Source organism: Pleurodeles waltl, chromosome 7 (genome assembly GCF_031143425.1).
Source record: "Pleurodeles waltl isolate 20211129_DDA chromosome 7, aPleWal1.hap1.20221129, whole genome shotgun sequence".
Taxonomy (NCBI): domain Eukaryota; kingdom Metazoa; phylum Chordata; class Amphibia; order Caudata; family Salamandridae; genus Pleurodeles; species Pleurodeles waltl.
In genome coordinates, this window is record NC_090446.1 from 984,332,764 (window position 1) to 984,359,391 (window position 26,628).

General features: G+C 45.5%; 1 protein-coding gene across 1 annotated transcript in view; it reads right to left on the reverse strand.

Annotated features, from left to right (window-relative positions):
- The window catches only part of TTYH2 (tweety family member 2), a 274,070-nt gene that overhangs the window by 10,784 nt on the left and 236,658 nt on the right, over nt 1–26,628 (reverse strand). Inside the window, exons 9-13 of the mRNA XM_069199802.1 lie at nt 13,025–13,117; nt 11,266–11,358; nt 7,918–8,060; nt 4,064–4,249; nt 2,022–2,100 (exon numbers count right to left, since the gene is read on the reverse strand). Of these exons, the coding sequence (XP_069055903.1) occupies nt 2,022–2,100; nt 4,064–4,249; nt 7,918–8,060; nt 11,266–11,358; nt 13,025–13,117 (594 nt within the window). The remainder of the gene's footprint in view (nt 1–2,021; nt 2,101–4,063; nt 4,250–7,917; nt 8,061–11,265; nt 11,359–13,024; nt 13,118–26,628) is intronic.

Genomic DNA, 26,628 nt, shown 5'->3' on the forward strand with positions numbered 1-26,628 from the left:
AGTAGAGCCCGCTACGGCGGGTTCTAAGGCTATTAGAACATTCTGCCACACAGGGCAGAATGTTCTATCAAAAAAAAAAAAATGTTCACGGAGCCCGAGGGGATTCAAATCCCCTCGGGCTCCGTGAGGCTTTGTTCACAGCTGTTGCTGTGAACAAAGCTAACATTGGAATGTTGGCGCTGCGGGCTTTTACCGGCCTGTAAAAGCCCGCAGCAGTCCATTGTCTTCAATGGACATGCCAACATTCCAATGTTCTAATTTAAATTAGAATATTGGAATGTTGAGCACTCCATTGCAGACAACGGATTGCTCCGGGCATCTAATGGCTGGCATCAAAGTTCTAATGTTTGCCTTTCACAGCTGTTGCTGAGAACAAAGGCATCAAGGAGCCCAAGGGGATTTCAACCCCCTCGGGCTCCATGAGGCCTTTGTTTTACTAATGAGAACATTCTGCCCTCTAGTGGCTTAATGTTCTAATCGCCTATAGCTGGGCTATACTGGCCATTGAAGGCCCACTCCCTTGTTAGAGGCCCTCGCCTTTGGCCCTCGCATTTGTCTCTAGCCTTTAACACTGGAAGGGCAATTAATGGGTGGTATAGCACGCCTTGGCGGGCTACAAAGCTATAATAATCATGCTGTCCAAAGGTTAAAGGTCAATTTATTTTACTGTTTAAATTAGAACATTGGAATGTTGGCATGTCCATTGAAGACAATGGACTGCCGCGGGCTTTTACAGGCCGGTAAAAGCCCGCAGCGCCAACATTCCAATGTTCGCTTTGTTCACAGCAACAGCTGTGAACAAAGCCTCACGGAGCCTGAGAGGATTTAAATCCCCTCGGGCTCCGTGAACATTTTTTTTTTTTGATAGAACATTCTGCCACACAGGGCAGAATGTTCTAATAGCCTTAGAACCCGCCGTGGCGGGCTCTACCGGCTATTAAAGTCCCTCTCCCTTGTTAAATGCCCTCGCCTTCGGCTCGGGCATTTAACGCGGGGAGCGGGCCTTTAATAGCCGGTAGAGCCCGCTACGGCGGGTTCTAAGGCTATATTAGAACATTGGAAAGTTGGCATGTCCATTGAAGACAATGGACTGCTGCGGGCTTTTACAGGCCGGTAAAAGCCCTCAGGGCCAACATTCCAATGTTCGCTTTGTTCACAGCAACAGCTGTGAACAAAGCCTCACGGAGCCTGAGGGGATTTAAATCCCCTCGGGCTCCGTGAACATTTTTTTTTTTTTGATAGAACATTCTGCCCTGTGTGGCAGAATGTTCTAATAGCTTTAGAACCCGCCGTAGCGGGCTCTACCGGCTATTAAAGTCCCTCTCCCTTGTTAAATGCCCTCGCCTTCGGCTCGGGCATTTAACACGGGGAGCGGGCCTTTAATAGCCGGTAGAGCCCGCTACGGCGGGTTCTAAGGCTATAGTGTTTACTGGCTGTGAGTCATTACCAGCCAATGTCAGAGAATTCACATTTTGATGAGAGGATTTACCAACAACATGCACCATCTAAAGAAGTGAAAAGCTGAATTTTGCACCATCTTTTCATCTGTTGAGGTGTTATTGGTTCAGGACTGTCCTGCATGTTTGTTACTTGCTCTAATGGAAATGTAGCTCTTTTGCAAAGAATTGCACAGCATGGCACACTGCAAAAAAACTGTTTCTGGTGTTCAAAAACATAACTGAGATTGGCCAATAAAACGTTTGAATCACCACCAAGAGTCTATGCAATATCACAAGTTATTTGACAGTGTGATGTTTTAATGCATTTTTGTAAGTATCTACTGCGGTCAGACTCACAATACACAGTGATGACAATGGATGTGACTCAACATATTATGTTGTCCGTCTCTCTGGTGAGGGTCTGGTATGTACAGTGGTAGCAAAAATATTAGTATCCGTCTCCAGAAGTAGGCGTGACCTCCTTATAGAGAAGTGAAAATGCACACAAAACTTCAAATTAACGTTAAGAACAAAACAGGGCAGATCCTAAAGAACAGACTTGGCCTCAGAGGCCCAGCGTACCGTGGGGGGCGGGGACCCCCTTCCGATCAGGGGGACATTTTCATAGCGAGGGTTTCCTCCAAACAATGCTGCCTGGTTCCTATAGAGAGACAGAAAATGACAAGGGCTTACATTTTTGGTCGACATAATAAATATCTAAAAAATCCATCGTTTGACCACTTACAAACAGATTTGTCACAGGCATAAGAATATGCAAACCGATATGCTGTGCTCTACAGGCGTGTTTTTCCACACAACACCAACATCATGTTCTCTTTCCCCTTTCTAATAGCCTCAACTCCATGTTAATGTTGCTTCTCCACATCAAGGCCATACCCCAGCCACTGAATTTTCCCAGAGACAAGTAACTGTGCATGGTGCTCTCAAAAAGCCTCAGGAATATCTTATTCCCTCTTGACTTATTTTCTGCTACAGCCTTGTACCAAAACATAAATTATCATGATGGAAGCAAAACTCACTCCTGCATCTTTATTTATTTGACTGACTTCTGCACCAGCTTTTCAAAATGCACACCAACTTCACCAGCCACTTAGCTAAAATACACATTAATGCACTTTTCTTTAACAAAGTGTAATACTGCGACATGGTGCTCTGAGGTACACCCTCTACACCATCTTACACCTAGAAAACCATAGCTTTGTTAGTAAGCTGCACCACTGATCAGGGGACTGTTTCATAAAATAACAGCACATTATATTATTTAAAGAGCAGGTAATCCGAACTAAACTAACAATTAGCACCAATATCAAGTATAAACTTTTGTAAATAGTATACATCTTATCGACATCAGAAGGTAAAAGGCTGAGTGTGTTACACAGGTACCTCACAGGGTTTTTTGTACCATATAATGGCCTACTCAATTCAGCTCTATGCACAAGGTAGGCTGATGAGAATACCAACCAAACTGCCTTGTACCAGCTGCTTCAAAAGAAATTGGTCTACTTACGTGATGCCATTATAAAGGTCCGAAAGAGTCAAAACCAAAAAAATACGAAACTTAACATACATGGAGCGCACTCAACCTATTCTTCAAAACTTAGGAAGCAGCTCTCAAAATGAATCAGTAGTAACTCCCAGAAAATAAAACCACCTCAGGAACAGATGATTTGCACTTTGGTATAATTACCTTTGGCACCGAGTTCATTTACTGATTTCACACACACCTCACCTGAACGGGCCTCTATGCTAGTAACCCTACCATACACATTTCCAATTAAAAATTAACATCTATGACCTAGTTACGTGTATCATCATCATTATCATCCAACACAATGTCTACTTTCTGGGATTTTTTAACTCCTGGCCTCTTTCACATTTTGCCCTAAAATGAGGTGTCTTTTATTGCACACGATTCAGCAATGTATGGCTCGTTATGACACAAATTCCACTATCTTTTTATATATTTAAGGGTAGTTGTATAGCGCACTAACCCAGCTGTAAAACAATAGGCAAGCTTTTTCAGTGCGATTCTAAATTACAGCAAAGGCGGCTCTGAGCGAAGTTCAGATGGTAAGTTGTCCCTGAGTTCCAAAGGCTTGACTACCACTTTTGTTGTATTTGAAAGCAGGAACCTTAAAGGACTGATTGAGTACTAGATCTCAGGCAGTGGGACGTATTGATGAAATTCGGTTTCTGGGCCATAACAATTTAGGTCACCTTTCGCAGAACATTCTGTACATTGTCATGCAAGTTTGAATACGATTCCTTTTCCCACCGGTATTGTTTGCAGCACTTGCTTGAGTACAGATACTTGGTTTTTAGTAACATCAGTTTGCAGCTGTAAACTTGTCTTCACAAAGTGGACTCGAAGGAATGGATACTTTCATTGTAACCGTCGGTGCAGAGGTCCATATGCGCTATATAGTATGTTGGGAGTAGCGTTTACAAAAAAATGTATTGCTGCTCTCTAGTGACAGACTACCTGTATTAAACCTAGTACTAACTGGATCTTGACTGCTGCTGAATAATTGTAACCCTTCTGCTCAGGGCAGCATTTATAACAGATTGCGGAGAGTTTGCCATCAAATATGTCAGACACTCACATGTACTCTGAGACTGGTGCATTGGAGATGGTCTGTGCCGGGGGGTGAAGGCTGGTCTGGCTCCCGAGGCTGCTGCTGTAGCTGCAGAAGCTGCGCATCGGCCCCCGGTCGGGGTTGTGGGCAGCAATGCGGCGGGCTTGCGGGTTGAAAGGGTCCTCCTCATCAATGTCGGTGTACTCCCGATCCCTGCAAGGAGCAAGAAATGGGGTTGTAGTGGGATCACTTTTGTTGCACTTCTCCTGCACCTGAGGCGGTAATAAAGCAAGCGAGCCTGGCCTCATTTTTGGATTAGGCTAAGAAGGCGACTCAAATTATTACCAGGTTCCCTCATGAAGAAGAGGTCATAAACAAAACATGTCTTATAGTAAAACTGAAAATACAGACTACAAAAACGTAGGCTACAACAAAAACACACTCAAAAGTGTGGACTGCAAAAATAAAGACAATACACATTTCTATCCGCAAAATGTTTAACCATCACTTAAGTCTGCCATCCAGCACTTACCCCAATATATGCCTGGAGTCTAAGATGCAAGTTAAACCAAACCCCACAATGGATACGAAGTGAATTTGGTAATCTCTTTAAAACCGATTTGTTTTAAAAAAACTATATTTTTTCCATCTTCAGTTTTGAAATCTGCATTTTGATATGTTACCTACCATGGAACAATCATTGTTCAGCATTAGACCATACATCATAAACTAAACAAGCATTTCAAGGCAATGGGTCTCGCGTTTACTCAAGTTAAAGCTATTAGTCTTTTAAACCCCTAACCAGACTTTTCTTGCCACATAAACTGAAAAGCAAAACAGTTTCACATAGCGAGCAGACGGTCGCCATGAGCGCAAAGAAACCACACAAAAGGAAACAGAAGTTTGCTCGCAGTGAAACGTATCGGCAAAAGTGCAATTATCCACGTAACTGGCAAAAGTGCAATTATCCATGTAACCAGCAAAAGTGCAATTATCCATGTAACAGGGTGATGTCATGCAAAGCGCTCGACTACAACCCAGCGAGATCGCACTGCCTATGAAATAAAGAGAAAAAGGAGTCCAGAAACCATACGGAAAACATGGCACCTCGTATGTTCTCAGTGGTTGGCCAGTGCGCTCAAGGCAGGCTAACCACCAGAAAAGGCATGACGTATGCATGCCTTTCATTAATTAAATCAAGCAAACTTTAAAAGGCAAGCCCACGAACCAAACAAACTGATGGGCGTGACATGGGCACGGTTACAAGCCCGTAGAGAGATAACAGGGACAGATCGCTTTGCGTTCGACCCTAAAAAGGATCGTTTTATTACATTTCCACACAGAGGTTTTTCACTACCAGACAGTACAAATGCAAGCAATAAAGAGTGCCATGTTTGCGGATTGGTAGAGGTGCCTTTTTAAAAACTTATACAAATCACGTTAGTGAACACACTTAACATTCTGGAGCAACAGTCCTGAAAGGGTGGCAATTTTCCTTGCATCGTGACTTCTGTAGAACTTTATGCCACTGTCTTATGGCATCAAAGCAATGTAAACCACTGGTTACCTTATTCAGTTACTCCCTGGTCAGCATTACATTGAGCTCAGGAGGGTGAAAGGCTGTGTTAGAAGTGATGTGGTTCGATTTGAAAACCTGCAGTTACATTCAGATATTCGCGGAAACTGTTTACTCACCTGAAATATCTTAACCTCTGAGAAAATCTGGCATAATTATTGTAGCAACTGAACTGCACACGCCTGACATTTATTATAACCCTTCAGGGTGCAGATACACCAGCTTCCTAGCTTGGGTGCAAACTGTAGGAATGCATCGAGCACTTTACCATGACGAACCATAGGAGGAGCATTTGTTACCAGCACCGAGAGCCTCTCGTAGGACTGGTATAACCTGTCTGGTGCTGAGACTCCTCTTGCTCCTGCAAAAGCCTGAGGGCTCAGACATTGCATTAACCAAGGCACCACACGAAAGGCAAACTATTGCATTAGGATCTTTGTGATCAGCCTTGCTCTGAGGTCTGCAAGGGACCAGAAGTACTACTGGTAAAGTATTATAAACTGGTGAAGAAATGTGGTCTGGAAGTTAGGTTGCCAGCTGTGGCAACAGAAGACCAGAGAACTAATCACATCTTCCCCAACTAAGCAAATTGTACCATCACAGACAAGCTGTTTTATTGCCAAGTAAGGCCATTTATACACTTCTTAAGACCAGAGCCTAAGGAGGGACAGTATTATGCTCTTCAACGGAGTCTAAGCCTAATACCAAGTGTGCATTGACCTCATCTATGTGAACAGCAATCTACTAAAGCCAACAGGGAGAACGCTAGGTTTCTCACGGTCACGGAGACTCGGCCTAAATTACTTTATGTACCCAGACTGGAAGCACTAAAAAACAGGTGAGCTTCAGGTAGTAGACTCTATGTAAAAAACATAATGGACATTCATTTTTGTGGGTTCAGTTTATTAGCACTGGCATAGAGTGACATTAGTATGGTTCGCGGAAAATGTGGGCATTGGCATTGTGAGAGTGAGGCCTAGGCCAAGAATATACAAAAGGTTGAACGGAGCAGGCACACACTGGTATCCCTTCTAGAAACCTACCACACTCTTACGAGGAGTGTTTTCCTTCATCTCAGAGGAGGTGGAATTAAACTGATCTTTCTCCCATGCCTACCACATTCATATTATTTTTTTAAATATTTTCATTGCTTTCTTTTGTCAGAAGATCGTGGTAAAAATAAAAAAAATACAGAAATAAGAAATGAATAGAGAAAATAAAAAATATCAGATAACTGAATGACATGGGGATAGCACACCAAAAATAAAAGTAACGAGAACATAAACTTTTCAATGACAACAAATAACACCAGATGGGGAGGGTGAAGGAAGGCTGGAGCATCTCAAATGCCAAATTGTACAAAATAATGTGTCAGGCTCATGTGATTTTATGAATCATACCCTGGCCGACTCAGTTTTCATACATGCACATTATTCAGTAGATCCCAACTTAGTTCTAGTCTTTTAATAAAACGGGCACCCCTGCTTTAGCCAGAGCTAACTCAAACTCATATGTTTGTCAAATAGCAGCCAACCACTCCACTATCCTAGGAGGTGATGGAGAAACTCAAGCTCTAGCGATACAAAGTCTGGCAGAGACAATTATTATAGACAGCATCTGTCTCAGGCCCACATCAAATTCCATTTATAGCCCAGTTTGCAGTGTTGTTTGGGTGGAGCGTTTTTAAGCTTAGGCACATTGGTCATCAAACACACACACATATATATATATATATATACACACACACACACACACACACACACACACACACACACGTATACATACATTACAGAAGCACAGGGTTAACAAAGTTATTAGTCATCAATTCTCAATTTCTTTTTTTTAGCAACAGAAACACACATTATTTCAATCAAGGTTAAAAAAGTTAGAAAAAAATGAAATATCTATAAAGTGTAATGGAATAATTAAGGCTTTTCTTAAGAGGCACTAGGAAATGTAATTGAATGTAAACTGTAGCACGTTATACTAAGTAATTACATTACCTTTGGATAATTTCACAGCTGTAATTTGTCATGGCAAAGTAACGAGAGCAGAAACATGCAGGTACTATGGCATCCCTTACCGTAAGCTGTGTACAATTTCGTTTTTCAACATGTTTGCACAGAAGCATTTTTCAAAGAAAAAAGATGGCACAGTATCCCAGTGCAAAGCAGGACACAACTGGTATCCCACCCCCAATAAATCGATCTGTCCATACACCTTAGCAGTAATGCTCCCGTCCTTCTCACCTGACCACTTCTCCTCTCTCCACAGTTTTAGGAAACCTGTCCTCTACCACACTCACCGGGCTGCACAGTGTTTCCAGGCCTGCGGTATCGCGCACACCATGGCGGAGAAGGCTACAGCCGCTAGGATCGAGAACAAGCCCAGGTACATCAGCCCTTCTACCCCATCATAGCAGATTCCAACAAGGGCGTCCAGGTAGTCCTACAACAGAGGGGATTGAAAAGAGGCACTGTAATATAGCATAAACCCTTCAGTGCTCCAACACCCCTGTCTCTTTTCACTACCAATTGCCACAGGCTGATAAACAGCATCTGAACTGCTTGCACTGTAGTGGTGATGAGTCCACAGTGGTGGAGCATGAAAAGCTGCCACTGGTGGGATGTAGGAGGGCCTCATGCTGATATGGTGGAGGTATACAGTCCTCTCAAACTACATGAACAGTAAACACACAGTACTCATAGGCAATTAACTAAGGAATGTATGCTATAGAGTGTCAGACTCAAAAACAAAGCTGATTGTTTTCCTTAGAGCAGTGGTGCCCAACCTGTGGTCCGGGAACCCCTGGGGGTCTGCGTACCTGCATCTGGGGGTCTGCGACAGCTTAGAAATTTCAATAATATTAACAGATTAGGTCCACAGCTTTTAGTAATGTCTCAGTGGGGGTGCACGGATTCCAATAATGATTCAGTGGGGGTCCCCGGGCTCCAGTAATGATAAAGAGGGAGTCAACAGAAGTCAAAAAGTTGGGGACCACTGCCTTAGAGTGATGAAACTGCAGCCCGTTCTAGACTGAGGTCTGCTGCTCTCATGTGTAATAGGAACATTAGTTTCTTTTTTATTCGGAGATCCTTGGCCTCAAAAACTGCAAGAACCTTTGAGCCATATTATGTCGTTTTGAGTCATTGTAAAAACTATTTCTGTTTTTAAAATGTGGAAAAGGGTGCTAATGTAATACAAAATCAGTGTCGACGATTTCTAAGCAAAAATAATGTGAGATCAGTGGGCTCCGTTTTTTTTTTTTTTTAACAAAGTGTGCTCAGTGTATACATCTTATGCGTGCAACTCGAACAATCACATTTAAAAGTAATGATTTTACTAACCATTTCCTCCAGTTTTGAACTGGTTCAAAAACTATTTCGTAATTTCTACTGCTCCATTTCCCACAGTCCAAGTAGCAGAGTAGTACAAAATTGATTCTCCTCATTTGTTTTTGAACAAGTCCAAAGTTTAAAATGTTGGTTGCCACAGGAATCTACAGTGTGGTCAATACATGTAGAGATAAGCTGGTCAAAGTAAAATAAAATTAATTGATGTTATTAATTTAACTACTTTTATGAAGTGATGCTCTGGGTGGCTTTACCAGCCTCTTGAAGGTGATCTTGGATTAGCTCCCTGCACCTCTTAACTTTCCCAAGTGAGGGCATTGTACAACCCCTGTCTGGATATACAGCCCTCTGTACCCCTTCAGGATTCACCACAACCATAAGCTTTGTCCCTCGTGTCTAAGTGCAGCGCTGAATAGGATCACGTCAGACCCCTTCAACAGATGGGCCACTGCGAGGACAAGATTACATCAGTGCCGTGACATCCACAGGGACAGCAGAGTGACAGCAGGGCTGACCCTAATCCACTTGCACACATACAATGCACCAATACATTAAATGTTTTCTCTTTTCGTAACACATCTGCAAGGGCCTTCTAGAGCAATGCCGTCTACCGGTCTCCAAAATATGTAATCACTTTACATTACATCCACTTATTCTCACAGGGGGGGAAGAATTCACTGCCCCGCACTTCCGTTACACAGCCGAATAAACCTACTACTACATCACCTTTCCTCCACACGTCTAAAATTAATCCTTAAAGCATTATAACAATGAAGGGAGTCAGAAAATGTGGGTTATTTTTGTAGGGCCATGAAGTTTCACCTCAGCGACCAAACCCATAAAGGCACTGTCCCTCGTGACACCATGAACTGCATTAGTAATAACATTAAATTTACTCCTGAAATAGTCAATATATCTCGTAGAATGACACATATAAGCAGTCATAGTACTGAAGAAGGTATTCCACATTTGAAACATGCGTGCCTTAATATTAGTTGCTCTACATTAGAATCCATACATTTGGTAACATGAACCTATTGCAATTGAAACAATATAATTATTGTGTGCTTAATGGGTTTTTCTGGCTTAGAATAACTAGACCTTGGTAAGGCCTTAACTCCATCTTTGTTAAAAGGGCTGCAGTATTATGATTTTTGGTGTGTTTACATTTCTCACTTGACACCACACGCAGGGAGATGTGCACTTATTTTATACAGCATACTTTTCTCGAAGAACTTGCTGGAGGAAATCTTTTGCTGATTTCCAAGTCTCTTCCTGCTAGCACACTGTAGTGCATTCATTAATGATTCTTTTCTGTTGTCTATGTAACTAGTTTGTTGTGACACCTCCCAATGACATGAGGTCAGAAAGGGCAAATCAATATCCATGAAGCAGTATAATGCTAAGATGGTAGGGTTATGTGACGTTTTAGAAATATGAAATGTGATTTGCTATAATAATGCTCACATCATGCTCATTTTGCAGTTTCCATGCTTTCTCATGAGGAGAATGGCTTTACAAACCCCTAAATTTGGGGCCGAGCCTGACTCGTTGCTGAGCGTCTAGGGTTGCTGTCTGATTATTCTACTAATTTGAAGCACATTTGAAACTTGGTCTAATTGTCCAGAGTCTGCCCATTTTGCAATTGTTTATGTAACTAATGGCCATCATGGCAATTGATTTTCATGCAGTTAACCGATTCAAAATGAGGATTTTTTCCTGTATTGCACATTAAATTGTGATCAACTTTCATGATTTTTCCTAATTTATTTTTGAATCAGTCCTTTTTTATTGACTGCATTTTAATGTTGTTTTGAATCTTATCTGATAGTTATTGAGGTTAATACCATCCGCAATATCGCAAATTAGGCAGAACTATCATACAGTTTATCAGAGTGATAGTGGGTCCACCGCACCATACGTATAGTATGCAGCACGTGCCCATGAAAGAAGCATGATGGTGGAATTTACAAATGTCAATCATGATGCACTGTCAAAGGCATGAAGCATTTCAGGGCACAACAGAGAGGTCTACGTCAAAGGCAAGCCAGTGTCTCCAGTTTTAGATTGTATTCAAGTGAACAACCTATTTATTTTTCCCGTACCCTGCAAAGCTCGGTTGTGACACTTAGTGCGGGCACACCTCACACAAACTGTTTTTGTGATCATTTCTGAAGTGTAATCAGGTATTGATTTTCAAACTTGTATGCCTGGCATGTTCACAACCGAAGGGTATAGAAGCTTTACTCAACTGTGCATCAGTTCGGCCACAGTGTAAACAGTCAGTGTGGTTACTTTACCTTGTGCAGCCCGCGGCAGTCCAACAAGGCAGTGAGCTGGTGAAGCGTGGATTCTGATGAGTTCAAAATCTGCTGGATTCCCAAAAGGTCTTTCTGGAACAGAGAAAGAGAGAAGCTGGAAGAATGTGAGGCACAAAGAGAGGTGCTCATAGGCAAGCGAATGAGGAGATGAGAGAAAGTTTGGGAGGACAATCCTAGACTACCATTTACAAATGTTTTTTACAGGATCCATCTGCGGATGCCTGAGAATTTGGACACAGAATGAATGGCTATGACAACAATTCACCAAAGCACTAGAGGTCGCTGAAGAACACCATGTCCCATTTGACCACCTGATGACATCAGAGGATTGTCCTTGCTTCCTCCCTTAGCCCCTTAACAGCCTGCAATGTGCTGTGAAATGTCTAAGCGGTGCTCAAGGACTGGACACTACAGAAAAGTTACTTTTCTCTTCCTTCTGCTGCCTTCATGACCAATGAAGTGAAGGAAAGTGCCAGGAGTAGCAAGGGCAGTGCCAGGGACAGCAGCTGCTACCCCTCATTGACGTCCTTAGATGGGGGCAGCACACAAGGGGTGTATCCCAGACTGCATTGTAGCCTAATCAGGAAAGTGGAAGCCCGCACAGTGAGCTATGAGATAGTTATTTTGTATTCTGAAATGCATTTGCGCGCTTTTCACTCACAGAAGCCATCTGCATAAACCATTGCCGTTTGATCATGTAGCTTCCTTACATGCCATCAAATGAAAGATGGTTGCTCCTTTTGAAAAATGTATAAACCTTTGTCTTATGAATGTATTTTTAACAAAGTAGACAGTTTGACAGTTTAATGTATAAGGAAATCTTACAGAAAATCATGTGCAAGGCAGTGATCTCTTCTGGGAAAGATGCCACTGGGCTCTAGGGTTGTATGAGTGAGCTGGCAGCCTTTGACTACACATGAAACAAGCATCTGCAATGCAATGGGTCTCATGCTTGCTCATCTTAGAGCTATTAGCGTTGTAAATCCCTTACTAGACTTTTCTTGCCACATAAATTGAAAATGAAAAGTAAAACAGTTGACATAAGCAAATCAATTCAAAGCGCCATAGCTGCCGTGAGTGTGAGCGCAAGAGTTATTGGCTCCCTGCATGAATGTCTAGAGGAGGAGGGGCCATCACACGCTGTAACAGGAGAGAGCGTGACGTAACAAAAATGTTAACTTAGTGAAATCAACTGGGATGGAACTCAGCACACAAAGGAGGGACATTTCACAAAATACACCAATAAAAATGAAGCATTTAAAACAAGCACACCAAAGAATGAATAGCAAGAGTGGGAGTGGTTAAAAGCCCACAGAAAGATTACTACAGGCCAGAGCGACTGGGCTCGACCCTAAAAATGATTGTGCATACATTTTAAAGCTAATCAAGAGATCTCTTTAGCAGCTGCTGATGAATTGTATAAGAATGTTTACTAAATTGTTTTATAAGTTATGATAATTTATGAAAAGCATCATTGAAATAAAGAGCTCTGGCAAAGATATCTGCACTAGTCAAGCCTATCTGACCTGTGCAAGTCTTTGTGCTCCTTTCCAGCACTCCATACCTGGCTGACAGGTGCACACCTTTATCCTTTATTAGGCTTGGAACACATTGATTCCTTGTGCAGAGCTTGGAGCTGCATGCATGTTCCCTGTGTGCAGCTCCGCTCTCTTTCCAATGTCTGTCCCCAGTTTAAAGCTGTGTACTTTTTTCTCATGCAACGCCCGCTGCCCCTTACCTGCGCTGAAGGGAAGATCGGAACCGCAAACTGCAGCAAACCCTGGATCTGGATCTGCATGGTAGTGAGTGACCGCTGGAACACAGTGAGGGACTAGAAGAGGGAAAGCAACAGAGGGATCAGTCATAAAATCATAGGAGTTTTATAGACTATCTGGAAAAATAGGGTAAAAACAGTCAAGCATCAAGAGATAGAGGTGCACGAGGAGACCTTGAAAGTGGTGAGTTGGACAATTAGAGGCAGTGGCCGGTTGGATGACTTTCCCATTACACTGTACGTTGGAAGACTTGTGACCTCCCCTTTGTACAGTACACTAGGGCCCTTGTGATCTCTCCTTTGCACTGCACACTAGCCTACTTGTGATCTCTCCTCTTTACTGTATGCTAGCCCATTTGTAACCTTCACTTTTCAAAGTACATTAGCGCATTTGTGACCTTCCCTTTTTGCTGAATGTTAGACTTTTCATCCTTGGCGTGGTCTCCCTTAACTTTTTGCCTCTGTTCCCCAGGTTGTTGATGGGTGCTGGACTCTGATTTTATTGTTTTTGTTACTCTGGGCACTTTACCACTGCTAACCAGTGCTAAAGTGCAAGTGCTCCTGTTTAAAATGTGTACGTAATTGATTCTCCATGATTGGCATATTTGTTTTACTGTTAAGTCCCTAGTAAAGTGCACTAGAGGTGCCCAGGGCCTGTAAATCAAATGTTACTAGTGGGCCTGCAGCACTGGTTGTGCCACCCACACAAGTAACCCTGTAATCATGTCTCACACCTGCCACTGCAGTGTCTGTGTGTGTATTTTTACTCTGTAAATTCGACTTGGCAAGTGTACCCACTTGCCAGGCCTAAACCTTCCCTTTTCTTACATGTAAGGCACCCCTAAGTTAGGCCCTAGGTAGCCCCAAGGGCAGGGTGCAGTGTATGGATAAGGTAGGACATATAGTAATGTGGTTTATATGTCCTTACAGTGAAATACTGCCAACTTCGTTTTTCACTGTTGCAAGGCCTGTCTCTCTCATAGGATAACATGAGGGCTACCTTTAAATATGATTAAAGTGTAGATTCCCCTAGAGAGTAGATGGACATGTGGAGTTTGGGGTCCCTGAACTCACAATTTAAAAATACATCTTTTAGTAAAGTTGATTTTAAGATTGTGCGTTTGAAAATGCCACTTTTAGAAAGTGAGCATTTTCTTGCTTAAACCATTCTGTGACTGCCGTGTTTGTGGATTCCCTGTCTGGGTCAGTTTGACAGTTGGGTTGTTTTTCACCTCACACCAGACAGTGACACAAAGTGGGCTGGGGTGTAACCTGCATTTCCTGATTAGCCATCTCTGCTAGGAGGGAGGGGTGGAGTGGTCACTCTCATCTGAAAGGACTGTGCCTGCCTCTGACTATGCCGGCTCCAACCCCCTGCTGTGTGTCTGATGACTTGCCTGGGCAAGGCAGGATTTCACAAGTAGGTGTGAGTCCCCTTTGAAGAAAGGTGACTTCAAAGACTAAAATGGGTATAAGAAGGGCACCCAAATCTACAGACTTTAGAAACACTTCTGGAACCAAGAGGAACCTCTGCCTGGAGAAGAGCGGATAGCTGAGGAAGAAGTGCTGCCCTGCCTGTGACTGTGCTTTGTGGAGCTTTCCTGCAGTGCTGCTCCTGCCAGAGTAAGAGGGCAAAGACTGGACTTTGTGTGCCTTCCATCTTGTGAAGAAATCTCCAAGGGCTTGAGTTAGAGCTTGCCTCCTGTTGTTTGAAGTCTCGGGGACAGCAAAGACTTCTCTCTGCCAGCACCTGGAGTCTCTGGAGAGACTCCTGCTCTGACAAGTGGTGCCCTATCCAGTCCCTGGGCCCTTGAAAGGAAAGCTGGTGGAAATCCAAGGAAATCAACTTCGGACGACTCCGGACCGACGCCGCTGCTGAATCCGGTAACGCCACCTGCACCTGACGCCGTGACCTTCGCTGGACCGCGACACTCTTCGCAGGCCCGTCGCCGCAGCAGCCCCGCTGAAGTCCACGACTCCGTGGAAGTCGCCGCACCACGTCGTGACCGACGCCGCTTGAAGTGCACGGATTCAACGTTTCGCACAGACGCCACGATTCCTGACTTCGCGCCTCGGCTTGTTTTCACTCTTCACCAAAGGTACTGTACTTGGGGGTCTACACGACTCCGTGTCCGGCGCCGCTGGTGTCGGCTTGTTGGGAACGACTCCCTCACGACGCCGTGTTAACATCTCATTGAAGCATTTTTGTTTCTAAGCGCTATTTTTGAGTTTAATCTTTAAAAATTCATAACTTGACTTGTGTATGTCGGATTTTTGTCGCTTTGGTCTTGTTTTGTTTAGATAAATATTTCCTATTTTTCTAAACCGGTGTTGTGTCATTTTGTAGTGTTTTCATTAAGTTACTGTGTGTGTTGGTACAAATACTTTACACCTAGCACTCTGAGGTTAAGCCTACTGCTCTGCCAAGCTACCAAGGGGGTAAGCAGGGGTTAGCTGAGGGTGATTCTCTTTTACCCTGACTAGAGTGAGGGTCCTTGCTTGAACAGGGGGTAACCTGACTGTCAACCAAAGACCCCATTTCTAACATTGGTGATCAGCGGTTGGGATTTGGACTTGTATTTGTGCTTGACATACGGTAATTAAGTGTACACTACTGTTTGAGTTCAGACCACTACGTGACCACATACTACTAGTCTTGTGATTTTTGTTTTTTTCTATTTGGACTGTTTTTGCTCTGCATTCAGTTTCTTTTTTCACTGATCCGGTGATTGACTTTTCTGGAACTTCATTTGAGAACTTGCTTTTCTGCATTTGGAACTTTGTACTCTTTTAACCTTTTATCATGTCTCTACTTGGAGATGCATCAGTTGAAGCTGTTTTTGACCTGAAGCAATTGGATAGTTATAACAAGGCTCAGCTAAAGCAGTTTTGTAAAAATTTTGGTTGTCCCATTAAGAGCTCTTCCAAGAAGGATGAGCTGAAAAAGGCGCCGAGGGCCTGGGTGACAACCAGAATCACTGGAGGGCACACTGAGGATGAGGAGGAGGATGAGGAGGGAGAGCAATCAGTACATAATGGTATAGTGGGGGGACCTGTTATTCCGAGGGAAAGAGTCTCTAGGGCAAGTAGCAGTGTATCCTCCAAGGGTCTGGCACCTGGAGAGTTACAGGACAGACAGGCAGAGAGGGAGTACCATTTGGAGCTGAAAAAGCTCAGTCTAGAGATGGAACAGAGAAGGCTGGCCATTGAGGAAAGGAAGTTAGCAATGGCGCATGAGCTCAGTTTAAAAGAGATAGATCAGAGGAGTCAGCCCAGTAGGGATGGTGGCAGCAATCCTACAGTGCAGCCTGAGAGAAGGGTACACATCCCAAAAGACCTTGTGAGGGATTATAAGAGGGAGGATGATATCTACTTGTGGTTCAAGGGTTATGAGTCAGCTCTCCACATGAACCTGGTCCCTGAAGCTCATTGGGGGGCAGCCCTGTGGAAGCATTTTGAGGCAGAGGGGAGGGACACACTGACAGCCTTAGGGGATGCTCAGGATCTCACCTACCCTGTCATGAAGGAGGCCTTACTTACCAGGTATGGTCTCACCCCTGAGCAGTACAAGGAGAAGTTTAGATCCTACAAGAGAAAGGAATCCCAAACATGGTTGGAATGTGTTGATTCTTTTTGCAGGTCACTGGATGGTTGGGTGAAGGGCAGTAAGGTAAACACGTATGAGGGGCTTTACAATTTAATTGCTTGGGAGCACTTGTACAGTTTATGTTTTCCAGAGCTGCGCCAGCACCTCATTGACAGCAAGCTGACTGACCCCAGGAAGCTTGCACAGGAAGCGGACCGCTGGGAGAGCACCAGGGTCCAAAAGAGGTATGGGGGAGACCACGCCAAGGGTGGGCAGGGTCCCTCTCAGAAGAAAGGGGGGGGTAAGGGCAAACAGGGGGAGTTCTCTAAAGGGCCCCAAACTGATTCCCAGGGTAAGGATTCCCAACCCCCCAGTGAAAAGAAGCCATGGTTGTCCAAAGGGAAGCCAGTGGCAGGTGGTCCCCCACGTAAGTGCTATGCATGCGACCAGGTGGGTCATGTGAGGGGGGACCCCAAATGCCCCAAAAGTACACCGGCACCCACTGGTGCACCGTCCCAGGGTTTGGCCAGTGTAGCGCTTGGGGAGGAGTTGGTTTCAGGTGGGTGGGAACCAGCAGAAATGACCCTTGTCTCACTAGGGGACAGTGAGATGGTCCAGAGAAACCTAGTGCCTGATAACACTAAGAAGTACAGGCAATGGGTGACCATCAATGGACAGAGGGTGGAGGCTCTGAGAGACACAGGAGCCAGTGTGACTACAGTGAGGAGTCACCTGGTGTCTGAAGAGCAGATTGATCCCCGGGTACTTCACCAAGTAGTTGCGGTAGACAACTCTGAGCGCCTCTGCAGAGTGGCGCAGGTTCCCTTTGAATGGGGGGGGGGGGTCTCAGGTTCCTGGAAAGTAGCTGGGAGTCCAACCATGCCTGTTGATTGTTTGCTAGGTAACGACCTGGAGGATTCCCCTTGGAAGGAGGTGGAACACAGGTCTCACTTGGAGATGTTGGGTCTGCCTGGGTGGGTATGCGTATCCACCCGGTCTATGGCAGCCAATCAGGGTAGTCAAGAGCCCCTGAAGCCTGAAACAGTGGCCCAGGGGACCGCCAAGAAGAGGAAGGGCAGGGGGCACGGGAAACCAGACCCAGAAGTTCCCACGGTCCGGGAGGAGGCAGAGCCTGAGGCTGATGCCCCGGAGCCTACAGGGGAACAGGTGGCTGAACTGGGGGAGATCCCTGAGCTGTCGCAGTGGCAGCAGGAAGGGGGACCCACCAGGTAAGCATTCTGCACAGCGCAGAAGGAGTGCCCTACTCTTGAGGGGCTGCGGCAGCAGGCTGCAGCCCAGGTGGCTGGCGAGGCGCCAGGTACTCACCTGATTTATTGGGAGGATGGCCTCCTGTACAGTGAGCCTATGGTTCCTGAGCCTGGGTCAGCTCGTATGCTGGTGGTACCCCAGTGCTTCAGGGCCTTCCTACTGGGTTTGGCTCATGATGTGCCTTTGGCAGGACAAGACCTATAAGAGGCTTGTCTCCCACTTTTACTGGCCCTTGATGCACAAGCAGTCAGCTGCTTATTGTAGGTCTTGTCAGACTTGTCAGGCAAGTGGCAAGAGTGGGTGGAAATGCAAAGCTCCCCTCCAACCTTTACCTGTAGTCAGCACTCCCTTTGAAAGGGTAGGAATTGACATTGTGGGGCCTCTGGATCCCAAGACAGCCATGGGCAACAGGTTCATCCTGGTCTTGGTGGACCATGCCACACGGTACCCAGAAGCCATTCCTCCGAGGACGGTCACTGCCCCCGTGGTGGGACGTGCCTTGATGGGGGTTTTTACCCACATGGGGTTCCCCAAGGAGGTGGTATCTGATAGAGGTACAAACTTCATATCCACTTATATGAAGTCTCTGTGGAAGGTGTGTGGGGTAACCTACAAGTTCACCACCCCTTACCACCCCCAAAGTAATGGTCTGGTTGAGAGATTCAACCGCACCTTGAAAGGCATGATTCAGGGCCTGTCAGAGCCCTTGAGGCGTAAGTGGGACGTTCTCTTGCCATGCCTTCTGTTCGCTTACAGGGAGGTGCCTCAAAAGGGACTTGGCTTTAGCCCCTTTGAGCTCATCTATGGCCACCCTGTGAGGGGACCGCTCAGTCTGGTGAAGGAGGCTTTGGAGAAAGCTCCTAGTAAACCACCCCAGGATGTATTTAGCTACATGCTGGCACTAAGAAACCAGACTGCCCGCTTCAGGAGTCTCGCTCAGGAGAACCTGGAAGCAAGTCAGGAGGATATGAAACAGTGGTACGACCAGAATGCCACTCTGGTTGAGTTTCAGCCTGGACAAAAAGTGTGGGTCATGGCACCAGTGGAGCCTAGGGCTCTCCAAGATAAGTGGACTGGGCCTTTTGAGGTGGTGGAAAGAAAGAGTGAGGTCACCTATCTGGTAGACTTGCAATCCCCCAGAAACCCTTTGAGGGTCCTACATGTCAACCGCCTCAAACCACACTTTGAGCGAACTGAGCTATCCATGTTCCTAGCGACAGATGACGGGGTGGAGGAAGAGAGTGAGCCTCTTCCTGACCTCCTGTCTGCAGGAGAGAAAGATGCGTCTGTGGAGGGAGTGATCCTCTCCCCCTCCCTGACTGAGGAACAGCAGAGGGACTGTCGCCACGTGCTGGGACAGTTCGCCTCGCTGTTTTCCCTGATCCCAGGAGTCACACACCTGTGCACACATGATGTGGACACTGGGGACAGTACACCTGTTAAACATAAGGTTTACAGGGTGACTGACAGGGTCAGGGCTTGCATTAAGGAGGAAGTCTCCAAAATGTTAACCCTAGGGGTTATTGAGCACTCCAGCAGTCCTTGGGCCAGCCCAGTGGTCTTGGTCCCAAAGGCTGCTGCTCCTGGTGCCACTCCAGAACTTAGGTTCTGTGTGGACTACCGGGGTCTCAATGCGGTCAGCAAGACTGACGCACACCCCATCCCCCGAGCTGATGAGCTCATTGATCGGTTAGGAGCTGCCAAGTACCTCAGTACGTTTGATTTAACATCTGGGTACTGGCAGATTGCCTTAACTGAGGGGGCAAAGGAGAGGTCAGCATTCTCTACCCCAGATGGGCACTTCCACTTCAATGTGATGCCCTTTGGGATGAAGAATGCCCCTGCCACCTTTCAGAGGTTGGTCAACCAGGTGTTGGCAGGACTGGATGAGTTCAGTGCCGCCTACCTGGATGACATTGCTGTGTTTAGTTCCACATGGGAGGAACACCTGCAACACCTCTGGAGAGTGTTAGAGGCCCTGCAGAAGGCAGGTCTCACTATTAAGGTGAGCAAGTGCCAAATAGGGCAGGGTTCTGTGGTGTACTTAGGACACCAGGTGGGGAGTGGCCAGGTGGCACCCCTACAGCCTAAGATTGACACGATTCTGGCTTGGGAGCCTCCCAAGACCCAGACTGAAGTGAGAGCCTTTTTAGGTCTCACAGGATATTACAGGAGGTTTGTTAAGGGATATGGTACCATTGTTACCCCCTTAACGGAGTTGACTTCTAAGAAGCAACCCAAGAAAGTGATCTGGACAGAGGCTTGCCAGAACGCTTTTGATGCCCTGAAGGCTGCCATGTGCACAGCACCTGTGCTGCAGGCACCTGACTACTCCAAGGAGTTTGTTGTGCAAACAGACGCCTCAGAGCATGGTATTGGAGCAGTACTCTCACAGCTTAATGAAGAGGGCCTAGATCAACCCGTAGCCTTCATTAGCAGGAGGTTACTACCCAGGGAACGTAGGTGGAGTGCCATAGAACGCGAAGCGTTTGCTGTGGTCTGACCCTACTTGTTTGGGGCTCACTTCCGAGTTCAGACCGACCACAGGCCCCTCAGATGGTTAATGCAGATGAGGGGTGAGAATCCAAAACTGTTGAGGTGGTCCATTTCCCTACAGGGGATGGACTTTACGGTGCAACATCGTCCTGGTACAGAGCACGCCAATGCTGATGGTCTGTCCAGGTTCTTCCACCTTAGTGATGATAACTCCCATGAGGTTGGGTAGTTGCTCCCCACTTTTAGCTGGGGGGGACACGTGTTAGACTTTTCATCCTTGGCGTGGTCTCCCTTAACTTTTTGCCTCTGTTCCCCAGGTTGTTGATGGGTGCTGGACTCTGATTTTATTGTTTTTGTTACTCTGGGCACTTTACCACTGCTAACCAGTGCTAAAGTGCAAGTGCTCCTGTTTAAAATGTGTACGTAATTGATTCTCCATGATTGGCATATTTGTTTTACTGTTAAGTCCCTAGTAAAGTGCACTAGAGGTGCCCAGGGCCTGTAAATCAAATGTTACTAATGGGCCTGCAGCACTGGTTGTGCCACCCACACAAGTAACCCTGTAATCATGTCTCACACCTGCCACTGCAGTGTCTGTGTGTGTATTTTTACTCTGTAAATTCGACTTGGCAAGTGTACCCACTTGCCAGGCCTAAACCTTCCCTTTTCTTACATGTAAGGCACCCCTAAGGTAGGCCCTAGGTAGCCCCAAGGGCAGGGTGCAGTGTATGGATAAGGTAGGACATATAGTAATGTGGTTTATATGTCCTGACAGTGAAATACTGCCAACTTCGTTTTTCACTGTTGCAAGGCCTGTCTCTCTCATAGGATAACATGGGGGCTACCTTTAAATATGATTAAAGTGTAGATTCCCCTAGAGAGTAGATGGACATGTGGAGTTTGGGGTCCCTGAACTCACAATTTAAAAATACATCTTTTAGTAAAGTTGATTTTAAGATTGTGCGTTTGAAAATGCCACTTTTAGAAAGTGAGCATTTTCTTGCTTAAACCATTCTGTGACTCTGCCGTGTTTGTGGATTCCCTGTCTGGGTCAGTTTGACAGTTGGGTTGTTTTTCACCTCACACCAGACAGTGACACAAAGGGGGCTGGGGTGTAACCTGCATTTCCTGATTAGCCATCTCTGCTAGGAGGGAGGGGTGGAGTGGTCACTCTTATCTGAAAGGACTGTGCCTGCCTCTGACAATGCCGGCTCCAACCCCCTGCTGTGTGTCTGATGACTTGCCTGGGCAAGGCAGGATTTCACAAGTAGGTGTGAGTCCCCTTTGAAGAAAGGTGACTTCAAAGACTAAAATGGGTATAAGAAGTGCACCCAAATCTACAGACTTTAGAAACACTTCTGGAACCAAGAGGAACCTCTGCCTGGAGAAGAGCTGATAGCTGAGGAAGAAGTGCTGCCCTGCCTGTGACTGTGCTTTGTGGAGCTTTCCTGCAGTGCTGCTTCTGCCAGAGTAAGAGGGCAAAGACTGGACTTTGTGTGCCTTCCATCTTGTGAAGAAATCTCCAAGGGCTTGAGTTAGAGCTTGCCTCCTGTTGTTTGAAGTCTCAGGGACAGCAAAGACTTCTCTCTGCCAGCACCTGGAGTCTCTGGAGAGACTCCTGCTCTGACAAGTGGTGCCCTATCCAGTCCCTGGGCCCTTGAAAGGAAAGCTGGTGGAAATCCAAGGAAATCGACTTCGGACGACTCCGGACCGACGCCGCTGCTGAATCCGGTAACGCCGCCTACACCTGACGCCGTGACCTTCGCTGGACCGCGACACTCTTCGCAGGCCCGTCGCCGCAGCAGCCCCGCTGAAGTCCGCGACTCCGTGTAAGTCGCCGCACCACGTCGTGACCGACGCCGCTTGAAGTGCACGGATTCAATGTTTCGCACAGACACCGCGATTCCCGACTTCGCGCCTCGGCTCGTTTTCACTCTTCACCAAAGGTACTGTACTTGGGAGTCTACACGACTCCGTGTCCGGCGCCGCTGGTGTCGGCTTGTTGGGAACGACTCCCTCACGACGCCGTGTTAACATCTCATTGAAGCATTTTTGTTTCTAAGCGCTATTTTTGAGTTTAATCTTTAAAAATTCATAACTTGACTTGTGTATATCGGATTTTTGTCGTTTTGGTCTTGTTTTGTTTAGATAAATATTTCCTATTTTTCTAAACCGGTGTTGTGTCATTTTGTAGTGTTTTCATTAAGTTACTGTGTGTGTTGGTACAAATACTTTACACCTAGCACTCTGAGGTTAAGCCTACTGCTCTGCCAAGCTACCAAGGGGGTAAGCAGGGGTTAGCTGAGGGTGATTCTCTTTTACCCTGACTAGAGTGAGGGTCCTTGCTTGAACAGGGGGTAACCTGACTGTCAACCAAAGACCCCATTTCTAACACTGAACATTAGCCAACTTGTGACATCCCACTTTTTACAATACACTAGTGCACTTGTGATCTCTCTTTCAATGTACACTAGCCTACTTGTGATCTCTTCCCTTTGGTGTACCTAGCCCAGCTGTAACCTTCACTCTTCAATGTATGATAGCACACTTGTGTCCATTCCATTTTCACTTTATGTTATCCCACTTGTGACCTTCCCTTTCTACTGTACCCTAGGCCACTTGTAATCGTCCCTTCTGACTGTACACTAGTCCAATTGTGATCGTTTCTTTTCACTGTACGCTAGCCCACTTGTGACCTAACCTTTGTACTGTACCCTAGCCCACTCGTGGTCGATTCCTTTCCACTGTACACTAGTGATCAAACTATGAAGGGAGTAAGAAAATGTACATTATTTTTGTAGGGCCATGAAGTTGCATCTCAGTGCCCAACCCCTGAAGGCACTGTCGCTCGTGACACTGGTAGTGCACTTGTGATCTGTCCTTTTTACTGTACGCTGGCCCATTTGTAACCTCTACTTTTCAATGTATGGCACACTTGTGATCTTCCTTTTTGCTGTACACTAGTCCACTTGTGCTCTCCCATTTTATTGTACGCTAGCCTTCCTACTACCTTGGCTGTTACAACATGATGACACAGATTTCCATGAGAACCTCAACTGCATGACAGTAGTTCTGTTTTATGCTGCTCTGTACTGCTGCATTAGTGTAAAGGCGATTCCAAGCATAAAAACAAAATATCTACTATAGACATGAGCAGAAATCAAAAGCAATGTGTGCATCAATGATACACCTTCTTAGACAGCATCTTGCATGCATCGTGACCACAAACTAACATCAACTAAACAAAAGCATACTGCAAGGGCAGCTTGGCTTCACCGCTCTTCCCCATCTAACATTTCAAAAAAATAGCAAAGTAGCTCCATGGATTGGATGCAACCAACTGCAGAGATCCGACTGCCGGAAGGACATCACCACTTTAAACCTTGGCAGGACTGACACCATCTTTCAGTTTCATTCTTCTGAGGCCTACGATAGAACTACCCTTTAGTTGAGATATTACTAAAACATATTGTGCAGCTGAGGATATACAAAACCTCTGCTCTCCTAGGTCCATTTTCGTTTAGCACTAATCCGTTTCTAAAGACTGTTGCGCTGAGAAACACTTTATTCAGTTAACATAAATTGAGAAAAAAAATGCAGAAACCATTACAAATGTGCATAGAAAAAGGCGCCCCTTGCGATAACTGTACACCGCTCTGCATCCAGACCCTCGTCGAGGGACTACACTTAATGGCTAAGGCAACGACTTAAACTGTGTGTGCAGGTTCAAACTGCAAAACACTCCCTTTTTTAGAATGCATTGGACTTAAATAAATACTCAGAAAAGAGTTGCAATCTCAATTCTGGTATGTTCTTATGTACCTGGGCCGTGCCTTCTATCGTGAGAAACAGTACAGTGCTTCCTTGACACATCATAAAGCTTGTGTGCAACGGTCCAGGCACGACCTTCGTAACCATGAAAGCGCGACCACCGCCTATCAGTGCCTACCTGGCCTCTTTCCAGTTCTTTAACGTGTCTGAGAAGTTCCTGTCCTTGGCTGTCAGCATCAATTCCTCAATAATTAAATGGCGGTAAGAAAAATATACAGGAACGTTTTCAAGGCGTCCCTGAGAGGCAAAAAAGTTGGTCGATATTGCCGAGACCTTTTAATAGCAATTTCCAGATAAACTTGGTAAATTCAGAAAATACTTAAAGTGAGTTATACTACCTCTAAATATGACATACACCTGCATTTCAACTTGGAATTTAGAAAGCTTAAAAGTGGGCTGGCTCTAGTAGGAGTTTGAAATACTAGTCCTGCTTTACTTCTGGATGGGGAATTATACAGACTAAAGGCATCACGAGGCTGTGTTGATGTCCCTGAACAATGCATCCTTTCTACTGCACAGCACAGGCAACATTTTCTTACCTTATATGGAATAGCAGCGAGGTTTGTTAGTAAACAGTTAAAAATTATTTTCAACTTTCCAGCTTTTGTTGCCCCAAGTTTACAGAAAAATAGACTAAAGGAAGATTTTGTCCAGCAGAGGGCGACGAACGAACGCCCTTGTTTCCAGTGAAGTTCAAATACACAACACTTGGCAAAGATTCGGGGGCTGGCACGCACTGCTTTTAAGGACAGCTGGGGTGCACAAGGCTCCCTTTGTGAGGACTTGGACTGGGCGCCAGCAGTCGGACATGAAGAGGGTGTGAAAGCACGTGCGACCACCTGTCATGCATTCGGAAGGGCGCGCCCACAACCGTCCATGAGAACAGGACCCGTTTGACCTTGAAACGATGACTTATTGTTCACCTCATTCGCAAAAGGCTTCAAATAGGTTCCTCGCGACATTTCAGCAACTCAGTAATGTTCACATTCGGACAAAAGCGCTCGAAAAAAAAGATCGAAAATATTCAGTCGCATGTTTTAGATCCACATGGGTGCCTACTTTCTACTTTTTGGAAGTTACAAAACTGATCCTAGAAGTCTATATTTTAGAGGCTTATTACAGGAAACCCGAGACAATCGCGGATTATATTTTCAATTCTCATTCAGAAACGTACGCGCGGATATTTTCAGAAAAGAACATGGGATCACAACCCGAGCCCTATTCTTGGAGAAGTTCAGTTTCGGTTTCAGTAGTATCAATTTCTGACATTTTTACACCGTGGAGAGGCGCCAGAGGTTAGTTTATTAACACGGGACATACACCAACTACTGCCCATCAGTCCTTTCGTGTAGTTTACTCATGAGAATCTTCAGGTCTGTAATTTGTATTGACGAGTGACACCAGCTTATGAGAAAAGCAGAGGTGCTTGTGCACTCAAACCTTTTTACGTGTCAAATCAAAATGTTCACACGAATAATTTGGACAATCGGCCCTATAGTGTGTGAAGTGCAGGTCGCAGCATTTACTCGGCGCAGGCCATAGCTTTAAATCACTTCAGGGATGACCAACACATTTTTTTATCCTTTGGAGCTGTATGCAATGAATATTCTCTAGGTTGAGCAATAATAGTTCAATTGTATTGTAGTGCAACATTTATATAGTGCGTACTTCCGCTGTGGGGAGCATTGAAATGCTTGCCTACATGGGCAACAAGCCACTCTGTGTGGGGTGTGTGGCTTGAAGGGTTTTGGATTTACTTTTTGATCCGATATGGGATGTGTTTCCATGTAGTGCCTAATGACCAACTAGGCGTGGTTATCAAGTTACAGGTTGCAACGCTTGGCACTGTGTTAGATGAAGAGGTGGAGAGGGATGCACACTTTATGGTTTTCAGGAGTCTGTTAGTTTTAAACAGCTCTCTATGAGCCCCATAAGAACCCAGGCATTCACAAAGTCGCAATGTGCTCTGTTTGTGTGTCAAAAAGCACTGTGCATACTTGAACAAGTTTGGAAGGGACATGAATGCATGCCCAGTCTATGCCAGTCACATCATCCGACCGGCTCATTCTCCAGATTTGTGGACCGATCTGCAGTTCTGGTAGAGGCAAGAATAATTCTCTTTTTACTCTTGCAGCCAACACAACCAGATTCCTAAATGCACATTAGAGGACGATTAATCTGCAAGCTATATCTTGGGACATAAAACCAAACCCCCCACATCTTGGCTTCACGAACAGCCTCCTCAAATCCCAAACAACTCCCTCTAAGCACCCAACAAAGCAGACACATGCTTACTATTCAAGGCCTCAGAGAGGCCTACTGACCCCGGACCATGAAATCCGCCTTGTTGTTCCTTCTCAAGCATTTGGAGTCTCCAGGTCCTCTT